Genomic DNA, 18457 nt, shown 5'->3' on the forward strand with positions numbered 1-18457 from the left:
TTAATCTAACCTATACTTCTTTTTGGACACCAAGGGGCAATTTAGCATGTCCAATCCACCTTACCTGCACATCTTTAGGCCATGGGAGGAAACCGGAAGACAGGGAGGAAACCCACGCAGACATCGGGAGAATGTGCAAACTCCACACAGACAATGGCCCAAAGCCAGAAATAATCCCAGGTCCCTGGCGCTGTGATGCAGCAGTGCATTATGTTACCATGTCGCCCCTCTTGCCTTGCCTTCTCTTATTTATCACATCATGCCAAATTTGATCCCTTACCCCCATGATTTAGATTTAAACCTCCCCACAGCAGCCTAGTTATACGACTCATCAGAACACTGGAGCCAGCGTGATTCAGTTGAAGATTGTCGAAATGGTACAGTTCCACTTTTCCCAGTACTGGTGCCAGTACCCGAGTAATCAAAATCCATTTCTCCCACACCAATTTTTGAGCCATGCATTTAACTCTCCAATCTGATTAACCCGATACCAATCTGCTCATTGCTCAGGTAATATTCCAAACATTGGAGGTTCTGCTCTTTAAATTTAGCTTGTTGCTTCTCATGCTCCCTTAGCAAGATCTTTATCAGAGTTCTATCTATCTCATTAGTAACTACGTGGACCATAACCACTGGATCCTCCCCTTCCCACTGCAAATTCCTCTCCAGCCCAGAACAAATGTCCTAAACCATGGCACCAGACAGGCACCACAGCCGTCACACTCTCTGGTCCCTGACCATGGACTACCTCCTGGTATAAAACATTCAAGTAATTTACCACCCCCCCCCCCCCCCCCCCCCCCCCCCCCCTCCCAATCATCGCAGCGTCTGCAGCTCAAGCTCAAGCTCAAGCTCAATTACTCAGAGCCGAAGCACCTCAAGCCACAGACAAAGTATAGACACGTTTGGCCTGGGGTCCAGGAACTTCCACATTCTGCATCTGCAACACATCACTTGCCCTGCCATCTTTATGTGTTCATTTATTTTTTTAAATTAGTTTATAATTAATAAACACTTATTCCCGATAACCTTTACTACTGTTAGTACAGTAACTAATAACTACAAATAAAACCTTACACTTACTAACAAATTGCACAAGCTTTTGAAGATAAATGAACAAAATATTCACCAATCAGTCATTTATCTGTTTTCCTAGGATGTCACATTTTGATTTCACTCAAAGTGGCCGCTCCGCTCTGGAGCCACAGACTGGATTTCATAGAATCCTATGGTTCAAGGAGGCCATTCTGTCCATCAGGTTTGCACCACACCTCGGAAAGAGCATCCTACCTAGGCCCACACCCCCATCCTATCCCCGTAACCCCACCTAATATTTGGACAGTAAGGGGCAATTTAACATGGCCAACCCACCCAACCAATACATCTTTGGACTGTGTGGAGAAACCAGAGGATCCAGAGGAAACCCCATGCAGACACTGGGGGAATGTTCAAATTCCACAGTTATCCAAGGTCAGAATCGAACCCGGATCCCTGGCAGCATTGCCACCATGCCGCCCATTTGATTGGATCGCTCTTCTAGTTCCTGATGACTGCCTCAGACTGTTCTTTCTGCATGCTCCTCCAAGTGGTAGTTACAGGCTCTGGGTCCTCCATTCGCCCGCTCCTCTTCCAGATATAGTCCCAGCAGTGGCCCTGCCCGAGACTGCTTAGCTGCCAGCTCTGTAATTGGCCAGCAACTCCAAGGGGTGGGCTGCATCCTTGACATTTTTAGCTGCTTCTGGCAACTTGCGGTCCTGGATCCTGCAGTCCGCTAAAGCAGTGGTGATCCTGCTTTTGTGCCCAAAGTCAGCAGTAAATTCAATCTCAGGTCACTGAGCCTCCAAAGCATTAATCCAGGCATCTCTGGGTTACTGGTCCAGTAACATGAACACTATGTTACAATACCTTTCTTCACAGCATTTCTCCTCTCAGACATGAAATTATATTACTTGAGTACCACCTGATTGTGCTGACACTGGGACCAAAAGCTGAAGCTTTCCTGAGCCATTAAGCATAAACACAAAAAGGTCACTGGAAACGTTTTGGGCGGTTAAATCAGTACAGTGGAAATACATAGTACACACAGCACAAAAACAGGCTATTCAACCCCCTTCTATGTCTATGTATGCTCGCTAACCGAATACATTTAACTTTAAAAAAATAACCAAACATTCCATCAGAAATCCCAAATTTGTTTTAAGCAGTATGTAGCAACATAATGGCTAGAAAAGATTCAAATTGAAAGGCCATTTCTAAGTTGTGCCCTGCTGTCATCACTGTTAGTTTGAATCCAAAATTCACAAATTAAACCGGAAGCCTGTAATACTTTATTCCTGCTGTAGAACTCACCTCATCAGGACTAGAATCGTATTTCTGTTCTCTTGGTTGCCTCCTTGGTCATCGTATATATATTTTTTTTAATCACCAGCAATGGCATTCGTCAACAAGCAGCTGAATAGTTGGATATCGATGATGCAACATGGGCAATGTCCTGGTTAGATTGTCTCTATGGCGCCCAGGTTAAATACTTGGATGTGCTTGTTATAGCTACAGGATTAACCCTGCAGAGACAGGCCAACAATAAACTAGGCACAAAAACAGCTGTCTGTCTGCTGGATCAGCAGCAGCCTTGGCAAAGACCAGATAGCAGACCCCGTACACAGCTTTCCCGCAATGCCACAGGGGTGGGGAAACTGGGTCAAATTAATAAATAATGACAGAAAATACCTCACCCTGTTCCCAGCTTACACATTAAAACAGTTTAGATCATTTTGTCCTGCCACATATACACATGGCATATGCAGTAGAGTCAATAGGTTAATATTTGGGCCTCACGGTAGCATGGTGGTTAGCATCAATGCTTCACAGCTCCAGGGTCCCAGGTTCGATTCCCGGCTGGGTCACTGTCTGTGTGGAGTCTGCACGTCCTCCCCGTGTGCGCGTGGGTTTCCTCCGGGTGCTCCGGTTTCCTCCCACAGTCCAAAGATGTGCGGGTTAGGTGGATTGGCCATGCTAAATTGCCCGTAGTGTAAGGATAATGGGGGGATTGTTGGGTTACGGGTATACAGGTTACGTGGGTTTAAGTGGGGTGATCATTGTTCGGCACAACATCGAGGGCCGAAGGGCCTGTTCTGTGCTGTACTGTTCTATGTTCTATTAAAAATCATCCATTCAGAAAGATGATTAACATATACAAGTCTAGTTTCCCAGCAACCAGGCTGAAAGGATCCACGTGAAGCCACATCTTGATAGGGTCTCCTGATGTTTTTCCATTTGGCAATTTGCTCACACTGGTTCTGCACACCAGAATCACAGTGTGGAGCTGTTTTTTTTCGCAATGAAAACCATTTAAGTGTCTTGAGTTTTTCTTTTCCAATTTGTGAGAAAAAGCAAATCAGAAACATATGCAATGAATGGGCAGCATATACAGTAAATGTGGCAGGCAGTCAGAGATAAACAATTGATAGAAAGACAATTGCAGAGGAAGGAGTGATGTTGGCCAAGTTCAGACCTGGGGTTATGAGATATTTTGATAAACTGCCCAAGCTTTGTTAAAGATCTTGAGGTAGGCGAGAGTGCAGAAAGCATTTAGTGATAGTAGTGGCTGATTACTTGATACGAATAAATATACTGGCGATGACCAATACTTCTGATATTGAAAAGGAAACTGCAATTCAATCCACCCTTGCAATTTGTTTAATGTTCCGTGTGATGTCAGGTCCACAGCATTTATTGCTCATCCCTAATTACTATGGCAGAACCCAAAATGAACAGTTTATTGCTAAGCAAGTGCCACTTGATAGCACTGTTGATGACACATTCCATCAATTTTCTAATGACTGAGAGTGGACTTATACGGCAGCAATTGGCTGGGTTGGATTTTTTCAGTGTGTGTGGTGTACAGGACACACCTGGGCAATTTTGCACATTGCCGTGTAGCTGTTCTGTTAGTGTTCCTATTTTCCTATTCACTGACTGTTGTCATTCTCGTGCAGTGTTTTTCAAACTTTTTTGCCCGGGACCCATTTTTGCTAACTGGACATCCTTCGTGATCCATGCCGACCGACCCTTGCGACCCACCATTTTCACTTACCTTTAACGTGACAGATGAGCCTACTTGGTACTCATGATGTCACTTGCTTTGTTTTTCAATGCTACTTTTCTGATAACGACTTCCATTGATGATTTAAGATCTCACTGCATCGGTTGAAAAGAATCAAGAGGATTATTCTCTAACTCGCCATGTTTAGTCTTCAAATGTCTTTGAGGGTTTTAAACTTTCATTTGCCAGTGCTTCCCTGCATATAACACACATGAACTTTGAATCCGGATTTGCAGCGGCACAATTAATAAACCCACACCTCATGTAATCATCTTTGTGCTGCTTTGTTCCTATTTTCAGCTTTTCTTTTCATGGGCTGTTCAGCAGAGGCCTCGGAGTTCACACCAGCCTTGCTGGCAGCTACAAAATGGAGGAATCTCTCTCGCGCCCAGAACACATGATTTCAGTGCACAGGGCACGTGACCTGCACTTTGCCGTCGCTCTCAGTGGGAGGACTCCCTCATTTTCTAAAACAAAACTGGCCCTGGACGGTGTGCTGATGTCAGGAGGAGGTGATCCACCCCGCTGGGCTCCACGCCTGCGCACTGCTTGATCCGGCATGCATGCGCAACAATGCCGGCAATTGCAAAAGTCCGTCACTGCCAGCATTTTTAAAGTCCGGTGGCAGCAGTTGGGCGCTCTTCCTGCGATTAGGAATGGCATGACCCTCCCGACCCGCGGGTTGCAACGCAGAGTGTGAAAACCCCTGTTCTAGTGAACTTTCCAATTTTTCCACAAAATATTCTAATCAGCAGCTGAGCATTACTGATGAGGCTCCCTATGCAACACCCTTGGTTTTGTTTTGGTGCTTAAACCAAAACCAGCAAGAAAAATAAATAAAAATAGGAGTAGAGATTACGGTTTAAAATCGTTGATCTCCATGTTGCGTCTGGAAGGCTGTAAATGGCCACTTGAAAGATGAGCTGCTGTTTCTTTAAGCCAAGGTTGAACTTTGTTCAAACAGTGAAGGAGGCCAAGGAGAGCGATATATGGGTTGTGACAACATACAAAAAGATGATCACAAACTTGCATGTAACTGGCAAATGAGCCTCAATAAAAGGTTTATTATTATGTGGTTACTTTTTGATTAAGAGTAAGGAGGCCACAAACCCCTAGGAGAATAAAATGGCAGGAGATTGGGGATGAGAAACATATCAGCCATGATATGAGAGTCAAATGGCCTAATTCTGCTCCGGTCTTATGGTCTCTCAAGTCTAAATGGGGGCAAAGAATCTAGAGGCTTGGCATTCACAAATCAATAAGAGTAACAATGCAGGTTAACAAAATGGTTCAAAGAAAACATGTAAACAGACCTCCAGGGTTATTTCTGGAGGAACAGATTTGAAAAGCAGAAGTAGTGAGAATGTCGAACTTGCTACCACAAGGAGTAGTAAAGGAATTAAGGAGAAACTGGATAAGCATATGATGGTGAAAGGAAGGATATGTTATAGGAAGAGATTATGTAGCACTGCAGGAGGCTACTGAGCATAAACACCAGCGCACAGCATTTGGAGCAAGTGGTCCGTTTTGTCCTGTAAATTCGGTGCAATTTTGTCTCAGTCAAATTCACTCCGAGAAAATGGATTACACCAAGTTTCGGTGTCTTTGTGACAAAAGAAAATGTGCGTTTTTTGAAACAGAAAATAATTGGTCTTTAAATTCTGATAATAGTCTTTGCAAAAATCTTTGTACTCCCCCCTCTTAAGTGCAGTTTGTGTCCCAGAACATGTTTGTCACCAACCGGGTAAATCACCAGAACATTCAGATGAATTCTGAAATTAATTTTGAATTTCTTTGTAGACCTGAATGAAAATCCCATGAGCTGAATTTGAGAGCAACAGGTAGCTGCAATAAAAGAATAAATCATTCAAAAACACTATGACACACAGCATGTTGAGGAACAGAAACCATGTATAACTTTTCTAAATTAGCACCATTGTTTAAACAGCAACAATCACCAAAATGAACAAATAAAGTTCAGTAACTCTCATCATGTCAGTGATGTTGTTGTAATTATCTGCAAAATATTAAATCACGGCATTAAATCAACTCCCAGTAGCAGAGATATGAAGAACTGCTCTTGGAGCTTTCACAGTAACTTCATTGAAGCCTACTTGTGACAATAAGCGATTATTATTATTATTATTTAAATCCTCCAGAATTAGTGACTACATTCTAGCCTGCAACAGAGCCAGATCCAGGGCCTCATTCAAATTGGGCCTCAGGCCTCTTTACAATGGAGCCCAACTGCGTTGCATATCTCACCTCAAGCATCAGCTTGCCCAGAAGAGAATCAAATGTAGCTTTGTTGTGTCACTCGTAAGTCTTAGGAGGCGGGTGGAAGGAGGAAAATACAGGAGGGCCAAGTGCGAGATGGCAGCAGTCCACAGTATTGTTGTGGAGTCAAACTCATTTTATAAAGCTGGGCTCGATATGACGGACCTTGGTGAGGGCCACACTCTTTCCCCACACTTTCTTCAGCAGCCTCTGGTGATCCCTAAATAGACTGCTGGTTCGGCCCCAATAGAACTGGGAACACTAGGCAGAACTCGCACAATGCATTTTCCAGGAATAAGTGTGGTGGAGTCTTCTTTACATTGATAAAATAATAAACATTGATTTTAAGTGGCTGCCAGAGACATCCAAAATGCAGTGGGGGCTTATATGGCAGAAACCATGCTACCCTGGTGTCTAAATATTTTACACAAAGCAGGCACATTGCATACAAATCCCTATCTCAGAATGTCCAGATAACCTTTGGGGAATGTGGCCCTCACCAAGGGAAGTCAGATCGAGCCCACCTTTATAAAATGAGTTTGACTCCACCGTCATAGAATGCATGTGGGTGGGCCGTATAGTTTTGAATGTCCTCTGGAAGAAATAGATTGGGCGGGATTTTCCAGTCGCGCCAACCCAGAAACCGGAAATTCCGGCCAGAGGTCAACGAACCTTTAAATGATCCGTCAACTCGCGCGCACCGCTCACGATGGTTCCCGCAGAAGTGGGGCTGAAAATTATTCAAGTACCGAGTTCCCTTTCATTAAAGTCAAAATTGCTCACGTCAGATGTACCTTGAAGCAGTGATGCTCGCCAAAAGCTTTTCAGTGTTCTCCGACAACTCTATCGGGAGCAGAATCTCAACCGGCTGTAGGCATAGGATTCGACTTTCCAGCTCCAATCTGGATTTACAGTCGTGAAAACAATCAAAAACCACGTCACCAGTATTGGGTTGAACTGCCTGCGAAATACAATGGTAAAAATCAAAATTTGATGTTATAACTGGATGGGAAGATTCCAAAATGGAACCCTGGAAAAGGCTGTAACTTTTACCTTTTTTTTTTAAAATATAAAACGTGGGGGAAGATTCTCGGCCTTTTGGCTAAGATCAAGCAGGAGGTCGAGCCCAAGGTGAGGTGCAATGCCTTTTCTTGTCAGCTTGCATCTTGCGTCTCTCTCTTGTAGAGACCATGAATTGGCTTCAATATGAATTTGGATTGGTTTTGGAGTGGGTAATGGAGTGGATTAAGGTTTTGCCCTGTCCATTCTGTGCATTGGCTTTGTACTTTAAAGATGGGATAAAATAAAAATATGGAGGAACAAAGTCACAGGGCCGCTAATTAGCTTTAGCAACAAGGGGAAAAAAGTTATCACACAAGAAAAATTGGATTATTGTACATTACACCTTTACTTCTCCTCTCTCTTTCCTTCCCTCCCCCCCCCCTAGCCTCACAAATACACACCAATTTTAAGATTAACACTGATTACAATATACATCTTAAGTTACAATGTTCCCAGGAACACAAAGACCCTATAAGCACACAAATTGGCTATGGTCAAATACACACATCCACTCTGAACCCAAGTTACTGCATGTGGGTTTCTCTCCAGAATCCCCCCCCCCAGATGATTGTCACATGAGAGTTTCCAAACTTCACTCCCAAAAATATACTTTAAAATATTCTTTAACAATAATGCTTTCCATTACTGGTTTGCATTCTGAAATCCTGCCCAAGTTTTCCAAATGACTCTTATTTAAAAAATGCTCCACTCCACATTCAACAGTAAATCTAGTATTTGTTGTTTATACCACCCCCTTTAGGATTGATTTGCCTTGACTGCTGCACAACTATTCACAATTGCTTTAACTCTTGATTTCCAGGCTCTATTAAACGGTCATCAAACTTTTGATTTAACCCTGTAGTCTGTTTTCTCACTTTAAATCTGGTTATTACGATTGCCTCGCCAACTCGGAACACATTGTTTGCTCTTCCTTGAATTCTTCTGAGCAATACCTTGGTCTATGTTCTCTTAACTCGGTCACCTCAAGACATCCGTTCTGTCCCAATTCCCTGGTTTCCTGGACAACTGATTATTTAGGAAGCCTGTCTCTTTGCAGCACCCGTCCTGCCCAATTTTTCTCCCAGCAGAGTTGAGAGATGTTCACTCACTTGTGTCATTCTTTAACTGCAATATATCCAGCTACAACAAAAAATGTTTTTCTACCTTAAAACGGGCAATCAGTTGCTAGTAACACCTGCGTACTTCTGATTTATTTATTCTTCATGCCATCTCAAAGCACAATAGAAACAGTTGGAACTTACCAAACCCCACATATACAAAACACTTAGGCTCTGCATTAACCTTTCCTTCCACAGAAACATTAAATTCAACCCACTTCAAACTATACCTTATTTCTTTTTTTGGAAATGTTTTTCTTGAATTAATATGTCAGACAAAATTACAAATCCATACAAACAAATACATTCAACAAAACACCAACCCTATACAAATCACCACCACAACCTTCCAACCCATGAAACAATAGAAATCAAAAAGAACCCCACCTCCCTCCTCCCCAAACAGCTAACAGTGACAAATTCTTTGAAATGCAATATAAACAGCCACAATCTCCGGTTGAACCCTTCAAATCGACATCACAGTGTATTTGATTTTCTGGAGGTGCAAAAACCCAACTAAATCCCTGAGCCACACCAACGAACTGGACGGTGTCCCCCAACCTCCAACCCAACAGGATACTCCTCCACATCAACAAGGCAAAGGCAAGGACGTTCATCCCACATCCATTCAAAGCTCTGGCACATCCAAAACCCCCAAAATAGCCACTAATGGGCAATATTGATGATCGCCGTCATGGTGTCAACAAAGGACTTCCAGAAACCAACCAGCTAAGAACAGGACCAAAACATGTGTGTGGTGTGTGGTTCCCCTCAGGCAGCACTCACACCTATCCTCCACCTCAAAAAAAAACTACTCATCCACGCCTTGGTGAGGTGGGTTCAAAACACTACCTTTAGCTGGATAAGTCTCAATCCCGCACACGACAACGTAGCATTCACCCTCCACAGCCCCTCACTTTACACTTCCTCCTCCTCCAGCATTGGCTGCAACTCCTCGCCCCAACTTCTCTACCCATTTCGCTTTCACCCCTTCCACCAAACTCAACTCTTTTCCCCTTCGATTTGCATATATCTACCGGACGCACTGCCCTCCTCCTCCGACCCCGAACAGGAGAGAATCCGCTCCAATAAGGAACGTTGCGGCACCACTGAGAAATCGGAAAAAACCTTCTTAACAATGCTCCGCACCAGGAGGTATCTAAACATGTCCGAGCCCAACATTAAACTATACCGTATTTTTAATAGAAACATAAATCCATTAAAACTACCTTTTTTCCCCTCACAGGAAGGAGTGAAATCTACTGGGATTATCCAACTCAGATAATTGAAGTCCTCTCCCTCTGAAAAAAATGCTCTGCATACATTCATTCACTCCTCTTGAAGTAACTGTTAACTAAGGCTGCACAAACTGGAATTAGATGCATGGCTGGTTAATTATTTTCTGATGTGAGATGAATATAAGAAATGGTCATATTTTATTTTTTGCAGTAATATTATTAAAACCTAGGTTAAAATGCTTACAGACAGAATGCCTGCTGGAGCTGTGATTGAAAGTGAGGTAATTATGATGTTTGGACGGGAGTGTTTTGCTAATAGACATTAAAAGCATTTTATCTAGATAGAAAGCTAATGTAATGTTGTAACCGTTTGAGCCTGGCTAAACAAATCAAGGCACATCTGTGGCACGAGACAAAAGAATGCAGTGTGCTTTGATTGCTGCTGATGTAGCTAATGGGAGGGGATAAAGGAGTTGCTTCTAGGGCTCTGAGTTGAGCAGGTTTTCAGCTTGGACCTAAAATAGCTTTCTCTCTCCAAGGACTCTGCACCAAGGTGAGCAAGTAAAACATGGTTGGCAAATTTATATACAAGTGGGATTTGAAATTTGAGTTTGCTTAATTGGAATGGTGATTCAGGAAACAAGTTAGATGTTTTAACTGTTAACTGTAAAGCTATTTCTTTGTTGCTAATGTGCTTAATTCTGTTTTTTAACTTTAAGTTAGTTTCAACATAAAAGCTGTCTCCTGGTCAGTGTTAGCACACCTGTAGTAACATCTACTCACAGCCTTACCAAATGAAAATAGTTGGATTCTAGTCCAGGATCCTAAGCAAAATTGGGGTTCTGGTCTAGACCCATCAACAAACAACAACAGGTGAAAGGCAAGCACTGTATCAGGCACCAGCAAATGTTAGATCTTCTTTGAAACATGTCATATAATCTGTAATGACTGCCAGAACTTAGTCAAGTTTGACATCTCGTTTAAAGCCAACACTTCTGGCAAAGCAGCATTCCACCCACATAGCACTGGAGTGAGAGCCTGGCATGAGCCTGGGGCTTGAACCCACAATTATTTAAAATTAAAACAAACATCAGCACGAGCAGAGTTCCATTTAAAGCCGAACTGTTACATCACCTTGAAGTATGCATGAGTAATCGGTTTGTCTTGTGTGTTGGAGGTTGGCGAATTACAATGACTTGGCAACAATATTGGCAAGGAGGCAGAGGTGAGGGAGGAGGGCTCGGAGGCAAAGATTAGAACACGGTTGTGGGGGGGGGGGGGGCCTTTGGATCACTGTAGTGCAGAGGGTGTGTGGAATAGATCATGGATGTTGAGGGGGGTGCAGGATGGTGGTTTGCTGTTTACAGCCACAAGGAGAGACCCTGATTGGCAGAAGGTGGGAGGAACGTAGTCCTGCTCCTTCTGCCTCAGAAGCAATGCTGTAAAAAACATTTAACTGCTTCATTGCTTCCACGTAATTGCCAGGTTTCCTGCACCTGGGCAAATGGTCAGCCAACAATAAATTTAAATCATGTTCTCAACTGCAAAGTGGGAACCTGATTGAAGTAAAATAATAAGGGGACCTTCTCTTTCGAGTGGGACACAGGCAACATACAACTATAAAAAACGGCAGGAGGCACACACAGGATGGGCCTGATCACATTAAGCCATACAAACATACAAAATAGAAGACATGGGCTATTCAGCCCCTTGAGCTTGCACTCAATAAGATCATGGTTGATATGTTTGTATTGAGGTCCACATTCCCATCTACACAAGATGATCTTTAATTCCCTGTCCAACAATAATCTCTCTACTTGCACCTTAAAAATAGTCAGCGACCCCACTTCCACTGCCTCCTGAGGCATTGAGTTCCAAAGTTGCACAACCCTCAGAGAAAAAATTCCCCTCACCCCTTTTAAAACAAAGTGTCCCCTTAGTCCTAGACTCACCCACAAGAGGAAACATCATTCCCATATCTACCTTGTCAAGACCTGCCATTTTTGTTTTTTAAACCCTTGATCCTCTCCTCTCTGTTGTGGACAGTTAATATTGACCTCACATGGTTTATTTTGAGTTTTGGTGGGAAGATTGGCTCACATTTAATTTAGGTAGGAACTTTTGTTTTTTGTTAATTTTTACATTGCTCTCTGTATTGCAACTGCCAAAGGCTCTGTTTTTCAGGAATGTACAAATTCTATATCACTGTCCCCACCACCACCCACACTCATTGCTTGAAGTCAGAGAGATAAATAAATGATCACAAGACGCAGAATTAAACCCGAGTATGAAATTCCTACATCCAATACTGTAACCATGCTACTAGCCAGTTTATTTTAAATGGGTAAAGAACTTTAGGTCAGCACGGTGGCGCAGTGGGTTAGCCCTGCAGCCTCACGGCGCCGAGGTCCCAGGTTCAATCCCGGCTCTGGGTCACTGTCCGTGTGGAGTTTGCACATTCTCCCCGTGTTTGCGTGGGTTTCACCCTCACAACCCAAGGATGTGCAGGCTAGGTGGATTGGCTGCTAAACTGCCCCTTAATTGAAAAAAAATCAATTGGGTACTCTAATTTTTTTTTTTTTTTTTAAGAACTTTGTTGATACAGCAGGCAGTGAATTCCTTGCAAATGTGTACACTATTTTATTACTACTATTAACGCGACATAATCCCAATTGCCGAGTGGTGTTTGAATTCAAATATGCAGGCCCAGACTTTGCACCTAGCAGAGTCTGGCATGAATTAGACTTGCGCTTGTACATTTAGACTTTTACAATTTGTGCACGGTAATTTGTTGGAAATGTGAGCTGATAGTGTCACAGTGAAGCCCATCTGGAACATGAGTGCACATGACAAACAACTGTGTATACCCAATCAGATTGACGAATTGAGATAGAATCTGCAATAGTGGGCAAAATGTCCTACTTGTCCACAAGTGTAACATGGACCTTGTGGTTTGTGGGTGGGGGCTTGTGCTCTGAGGTACTGTTCTCGGGGGAAATGTTCCTCGCTTCTGCCCTCATTTTTCCATGCGGGTTCCTGGCTAGTTCTGACTGAGTACATTGTGGCTTCTACTGCATTCTGGCCCATCTGATCCTGAAGTGACTGTTCCCATGCCCTGGATAGGCATCCAAGTACCTAAATCTCATTATGCATGGTATATGCCAGGTCATAATTCGCGCAAGCCCTTTTACCTGCTTCAGTGGCATGTGAAACTAAGGTACGGGACCGTTTAGTGGTGTCTTCCTCATCGAGGTGAGCGCGGTCTAAGTTTCCATATACTGCCTTGAAAGGTATCAGAGGCGACTGGCAAAGGCGGTCGGATGTTCCCCTTTCTTTTGCCTGCATCTGTTCAAACCCTCCACATGATCCCCTTTGTTGTATCCAATCGCATCTAATATTGTGGCCTTAATTTCCTCTAGGGTTCCTCCTCCTACGTTTTGGGGGTCTGGCAAAGCTGACCTTACCGACTGGCTTAGGCTCATTACTATCAATTTAACTTCCTCCCTCTCATCTAATCCGTACATAACCTTTTGTTGGCGCACCTCCTCAAAGAAGCTATGCAGGTCTGCGGTGGGCTGAAATGGAGTAATTTTACTGCAAGCGGCCCTCAACTGAGTTACCAAAACTGGGGTGATGTAGGCGCTATCTGGACCTGCCTGATCCCTTATCCTTCTTTCTGTGGTGACCAGATTCATGGGTGTCAGGGCAGCTGTGGGGGTTGGTGCGACCTGTGCAGCCGGTGCTGCTGGTGCCTTTTTGGGATGCGTGGCGGCTGCTTTTGACTTTCTGTTCCTTTAACTTGCATTTGCCGCTTTCAGTTTACTCTTCCCAATCTGCCACCTCTTCCTCATCTGTCCCAAAGGTACACATAAAACCATTCTGAACTTAAAGTAACAACTGGAACTTATCAATCTTCCGCTGGCATTTAAAGTGGTCAACGGTGCTCTGCCTTTGTTTTTTAGTGGACTGGTCGAGCGCTCTTAAAGCTGCCTGTAAAACGACGTATTTCTTTGTTAATTGGGTGACCTGGTGTTCAGTCTCCTCTCTTATCAAGACTGCGCGCTGTGCATCTGATAGGCCTTGTCATACTGGGTTTGGAAGCTGCTAAGGTGTAGTATGCAAGACTGATGGGTGAGTTTAGCATCAGCGATTTCCCTGTCTTTAGCGGGTAACTTCTCCCGGGAGTTCCTCAATAATGTTCTTACTTTCTTTACTGTTTCCCTCATTCTCTTCTTCCTTCTCTGCAAATTGTCTGCGGAGCGACTCGACGACCTCCTCGGTGCCTCGCAACTGTGCCAAGCAGCACACTGTTGCCACTGGCTTTCTAACCTTTGCTGCGTTTTTCTTATATATCTCAAAGATTCTCCCTTCAAGTCTGTCCTGTCTTTCCTGGACCTGTCTCAGTGTTTGCACAAAAATTCCACCAAAGGGGCCATCCTTTCCCCTTTAAAATACTTTCCCAACACATCCTCCCATATAGGCACTGCTGATTTAGCAACTCCTGTAACCTCAGATTGCTGCTGTGGGTTCAACTTCTCTACGGTCTGTGCTGCCATCTCTTCTCTACTTAAAATTTGGAACAGGGGAGAATAAGGAGTCGATCGAACAACGGGTACATCTTACGGCTATATTCCGGATCACAATCCCTCTAGATTTGCATACAAGTCTGACGAGTTTACCTTACCCTTCCCTGTTAGTTACACGTGTGGTTAGTGCACACTTCCGAAAATCGGTTATTTGGCCGATATGAAACTTGCTCTTGTGGTTCATTCTCTTTCCCAATTTAATTCAAAGTTGTGGGATCCCTTAGAGTAATAAAGTCACTTCTAATCGAGAACTCGTCAGAGTCGCCAATAAGTGTTGCCTTCTTTACTTTGGGTTGAACCACAAGCTGTTTCTTATATCGACCAAATGGCAACACAACCAATATGTTAGTTCAAAAACCTAGTTTATTAATAACACAAGACTTGCATCTCTATGCAATAACATACACAGCTCTCGCACAGTGCTGGTCACTCTAAGTTAAGTAAAGTAAAGGTCATCTTAGTCGTCAGGTGTAGTTTAATCTACACCTGACGACTAAGATTTTTTTTTTTTTATAAATGTTTTTATTCAGTTTTCATATTTTATATTGAACAAATTACAAATTGTTAGGAGAGAGAGAAAAAAAAACAAACACGCAAAAATTAACATACATATTTACAGGTAAGCATCTTCGTAGTAGTAACTGCGCCCCCCCCCCCCCCCCCCCCCCTCAACATGTTTATTTAGTTTGGTTTTGGGCCTTAGCTAGCCATCGAACCCCCGTAACGAACCTGTAGCCCCCTCCCGCTACCTTCCCCCGACTATTCTTCCTCTTGTACATTGGCCACAAATAGGTCCCGGAACAGTTGCATGAATGGCTCCCACGTTCTGTGGAAGCCGTCGTCCGACCCTCGGATGGCAAATTTGATTTTCTCCATTTGGAGAGATTCCGAGAGGTCGGACAGCCAGTCCGCAGCTCTGGGCGGTGCTGCTGACCGCCAGCCAAACAGGATTCTACGGCGGGCGATCAGGGAGGCAAAGGCAAGGGCGTCCGCCCTCCTCCCCAGGAATAGATCTGGCTGTTCTGAAACCCCGAAGACCGCCACTATCGGGCATGGCTCCACCCTCACTCCCACCACTTTGGACATAACCTCGAACAAGGCTGTCCAGTACTCCACGAGTCTGGGGCAAGACCAGAACATGTGGGCGTGGTTGGCCGGGCCTCTTTGGCACCGTTCACATCTGTCTTCCACCTCCGGGAAGAACCTACTCATACGGGTTCTTGTTAAGTGGGCTCTATGTACCACTTTTAGTTGCGTCAGGCTGAGCCTTGCGCACGTGGAGGTGGAGTTGACCCTATGCAGTGCTTCGCTCCAGAGTCCCCACCCTATCTCCATCCCCAGGTCGTCCTCCCATTTCCTCCTTGTTGCGTCCAGTACGGTGTCGTCCCTATCTACCAGTCGGTCATACATGTCACTACAGTTCCCTTTCTCTAGGATACTTGCGTCCAGTAGGTCTTCCAGTAGTGTCTGTCGTGGCGGTTGTGGGTACGTCCTTGTCTCCTTTCGTAGGAAGTTTTTGAGCTGCAGGTACCGTAGCTCGTTCCCCCCAGCTAGCTGAAATTTCTCTGTCAGTTCGTCCAGTGTTGCGATCCTGTCGTCCGTGTATAGGTCCCTGACTGTCAGTGTCCCCCCGTCCTGCCTCCACCTTTTGAAGGTGGCGTCGGTCAGTGCTGGTTTGAACCTATGGTTGTTGCAGATGGGAGCCCTGTTCGACATTTTGGTCAGGCCAAGTTGCTGCCGCAGTTGGTTCCAGGATTGGAGGGTGGCTGTCACCACTGGGCTGCTGGAGTGTTTTTTGGGTGGGGATGGGAGTGCTGCCGTGGCGAGGGCCCGGAGGGAGGTTCCCATGCAGGAGGCCTCCTCCGCACGCACCCACTCAGCTTCTGGCTCCTGGATCCATCCCCTTACTCGCTCGCCTGTTGCTGCCCAGTGGTAGAATTGTAGATTCGGGAGGGCTAACCCTCCCCTGGTTTTTGTTTTTTGTAAGACCTTCTTTGGGATCCTAGCATTTTTACCCCCCCATACGAACGCCATGATGAGTTTGTCCAGCGCTTTGAAAAAGGCCTTGGGGATGTAGATCGGAATGGATCTAAACAGGAAGAGGAACCTGGGCAGTACGTTCATTTTGATCGTCTGAACTCTCCCCGCGAGGGAGAGCGGGAGTGTGTTCCATCTTTGCAGGTCCTTTTTAACTTCCTCCATCAGGCTGGTGAGGTTCCATTTGTGGATCCCTTTCCAGTCATGGGCTATTTGGATCCCCAGGTAGCGGAATTTATGTCGGGCTTGTTTGAACGGCAGCCCCTTTAGTGCTGCCCCCCCCCCCCCCCCCCCCTTGCGGGTGTAATGGGAAGATCTCACTTTTGCTCATGTTGAGTTTGTAGCCCGAGAAGGCTCCAAACTCTTTCAGGAGCGCGATGATTCCATCCATGCTGCTTTGTGGGTCCGAGATATAGAGGAGATCATCCGCATAGAGTGAGACTCTGTGCTCTCTACCTCCCCTTCGGATCCCCCTCCAATTTTTTGCTGCCCTGAGCGCGATTGCTAGCGGTTCAATTGCTAGTGCGAACAGCAGCGGGGACAGTGGGCATCCTTGTCTGGTGCCCCTGTGCAGCTGGAAGTATTGGGAGTTGGTATTGTTGGTCTGTACACTCGCCATGGGAGCGTTGTACAGGAGCTTTACCCAAGCGGTGAACCCTGTTCCAAGCACGAACCGCTCCAGTATCTCTATGAGGTATTTCCACTCGACTCTGTCGAAGGCCTTTTCTGCGTCCAGGGAGACGATCACCTCTTGTGTTCTCTCCCCGGAGGGGGTCATTATCACGTTCAGCAGGCGCCTGATGTTCGCGGTAAGCTGTCTACCTTTGACAAAGCCCGTCTGGTCCTCTGTGACCACCTCAGGTACACAGTCTTCTAGCCTTTTGGCTAGGATTTTGGCCAGTATTTTGGCGTCTGCATTCAGCAGAGATATGGGTCTGTATGACCCACATTCCGTTGGGTCTTTGTCTTTCTTAGGTATCAGCGAGATTGAGGCCTGTGCTAACGTGGGTGGCAACGTGCCCCTAGCTAGCGAGTCTGTGAACATCTCCCGCAGGTGCGGGGCCAGCGCTGTCGCAAATTTTTTGTAGAAGTCCGCCGGGAATCCGTCCGGTCCCGGCGCCTTCCCCGCCTGCATGGAGCTAATGCTGTCCATGATCTCTCCCAGTGCTAGTGGTGCTTCCAGATCCCGTTTTCTGCCCTCTCCCACAACTGGTATGTTCAGTCCGTCAAGAAACCGGTTCATCCCAGCCTTCCCCGTTGGGGGCTCTGAGGTGTACAGCTCTTGGTAGAAGGCCTTGAAGGTTTTGTTAATCCTCTCTGGTTCTGTTTCCAACGTGCCTCTGGTATCTCTGATTTGCACAATTTCTCTGCTGGCTGCCTGCTTTCTCAGCTGGTGGGCCAACAGGCGGCTGGCTTTGTCTCCGTGTTCGTATAGGGCCCCGCGTGCCTGGCGGAGTTGGTGTACTGCTTTCCTGGTGGAGAGCAGGTCAAAGTTCCTTTGTAATTCTTTTCTCTCCGCCAGAAGTTCTACAGTCGGGGCCTCGGAGTATTTATGGTCTACCTCCAGTATGGAGTCGACCAGCTTCTGCCTAGCCACCCTTTCCTCCCTATCTCTTTGCGCTTTGTAGGCTATGATTTCCCCTCTTAGTACGGCCTTAAGCGCTTCCCAGAACGTGGAGGGTGAGACCTCCCCGTTTTGGTTGATCCTGACGACTAAGATGACCTTTACTTAACTTCGAGTGACCTGCACTGTGCATGATAAGGCCTTTATCCGGGTTCACATGGTCGGTTGGAAGTTGTTGGGTTCGTCTCAGCTGGGCTCGTCCTTCAGGAATGGTCACGGGTCCTTGAACTTGGTTGTTCTGCTGCAGTTGGTCGCACACAGGCCGGTCCCAAAAGAGATCAATCTCTAGTGCGCAGGACTTTTTATCCTTCGTCTCTTTTGTATCCTTTTGGGCGGTCCTTACTCCAGGTCCAATGGATCGATAGGGTTCTCGATCACCCTCATCAATCGCAGCAAATTAGGGGGTGGATACC

General features: G+C 45.5%; 1 protein-coding gene across 3 annotated transcripts in view; it reads right to left on the reverse strand.

Moving 5' to 3' along the window:
* msh3 (mutS homolog 3 (E. coli)) overlaps positions 1 to 18457 on the reverse strand; it is a 378564-nt gene that overhangs the window by 301666 nt on the left and 58441 nt on the right. For all 3 annotated transcript variants that reach the window (XM_038805383.1, XM_038805384.1, XM_038805385.1), the window contains exon 8: positions 7174 to 7340. In XM_038805383.1, coding sequence (XP_038661311.1) covers positions 7174 to 7340 — 167 coding nt within the window. The remainder of the gene's footprint in view (positions 1 to 7173; positions 7341 to 18457) is intronic.

Source organism: Scyliorhinus canicula, chromosome 8 (assembly GCF_902713615.1).
Source record: "Scyliorhinus canicula chromosome 8, sScyCan1.1, whole genome shotgun sequence".
Lineage (NCBI taxonomy): Eukaryota > Metazoa > Chordata > Chondrichthyes > Carcharhiniformes > Scyliorhinidae > Scyliorhinus > Scyliorhinus canicula.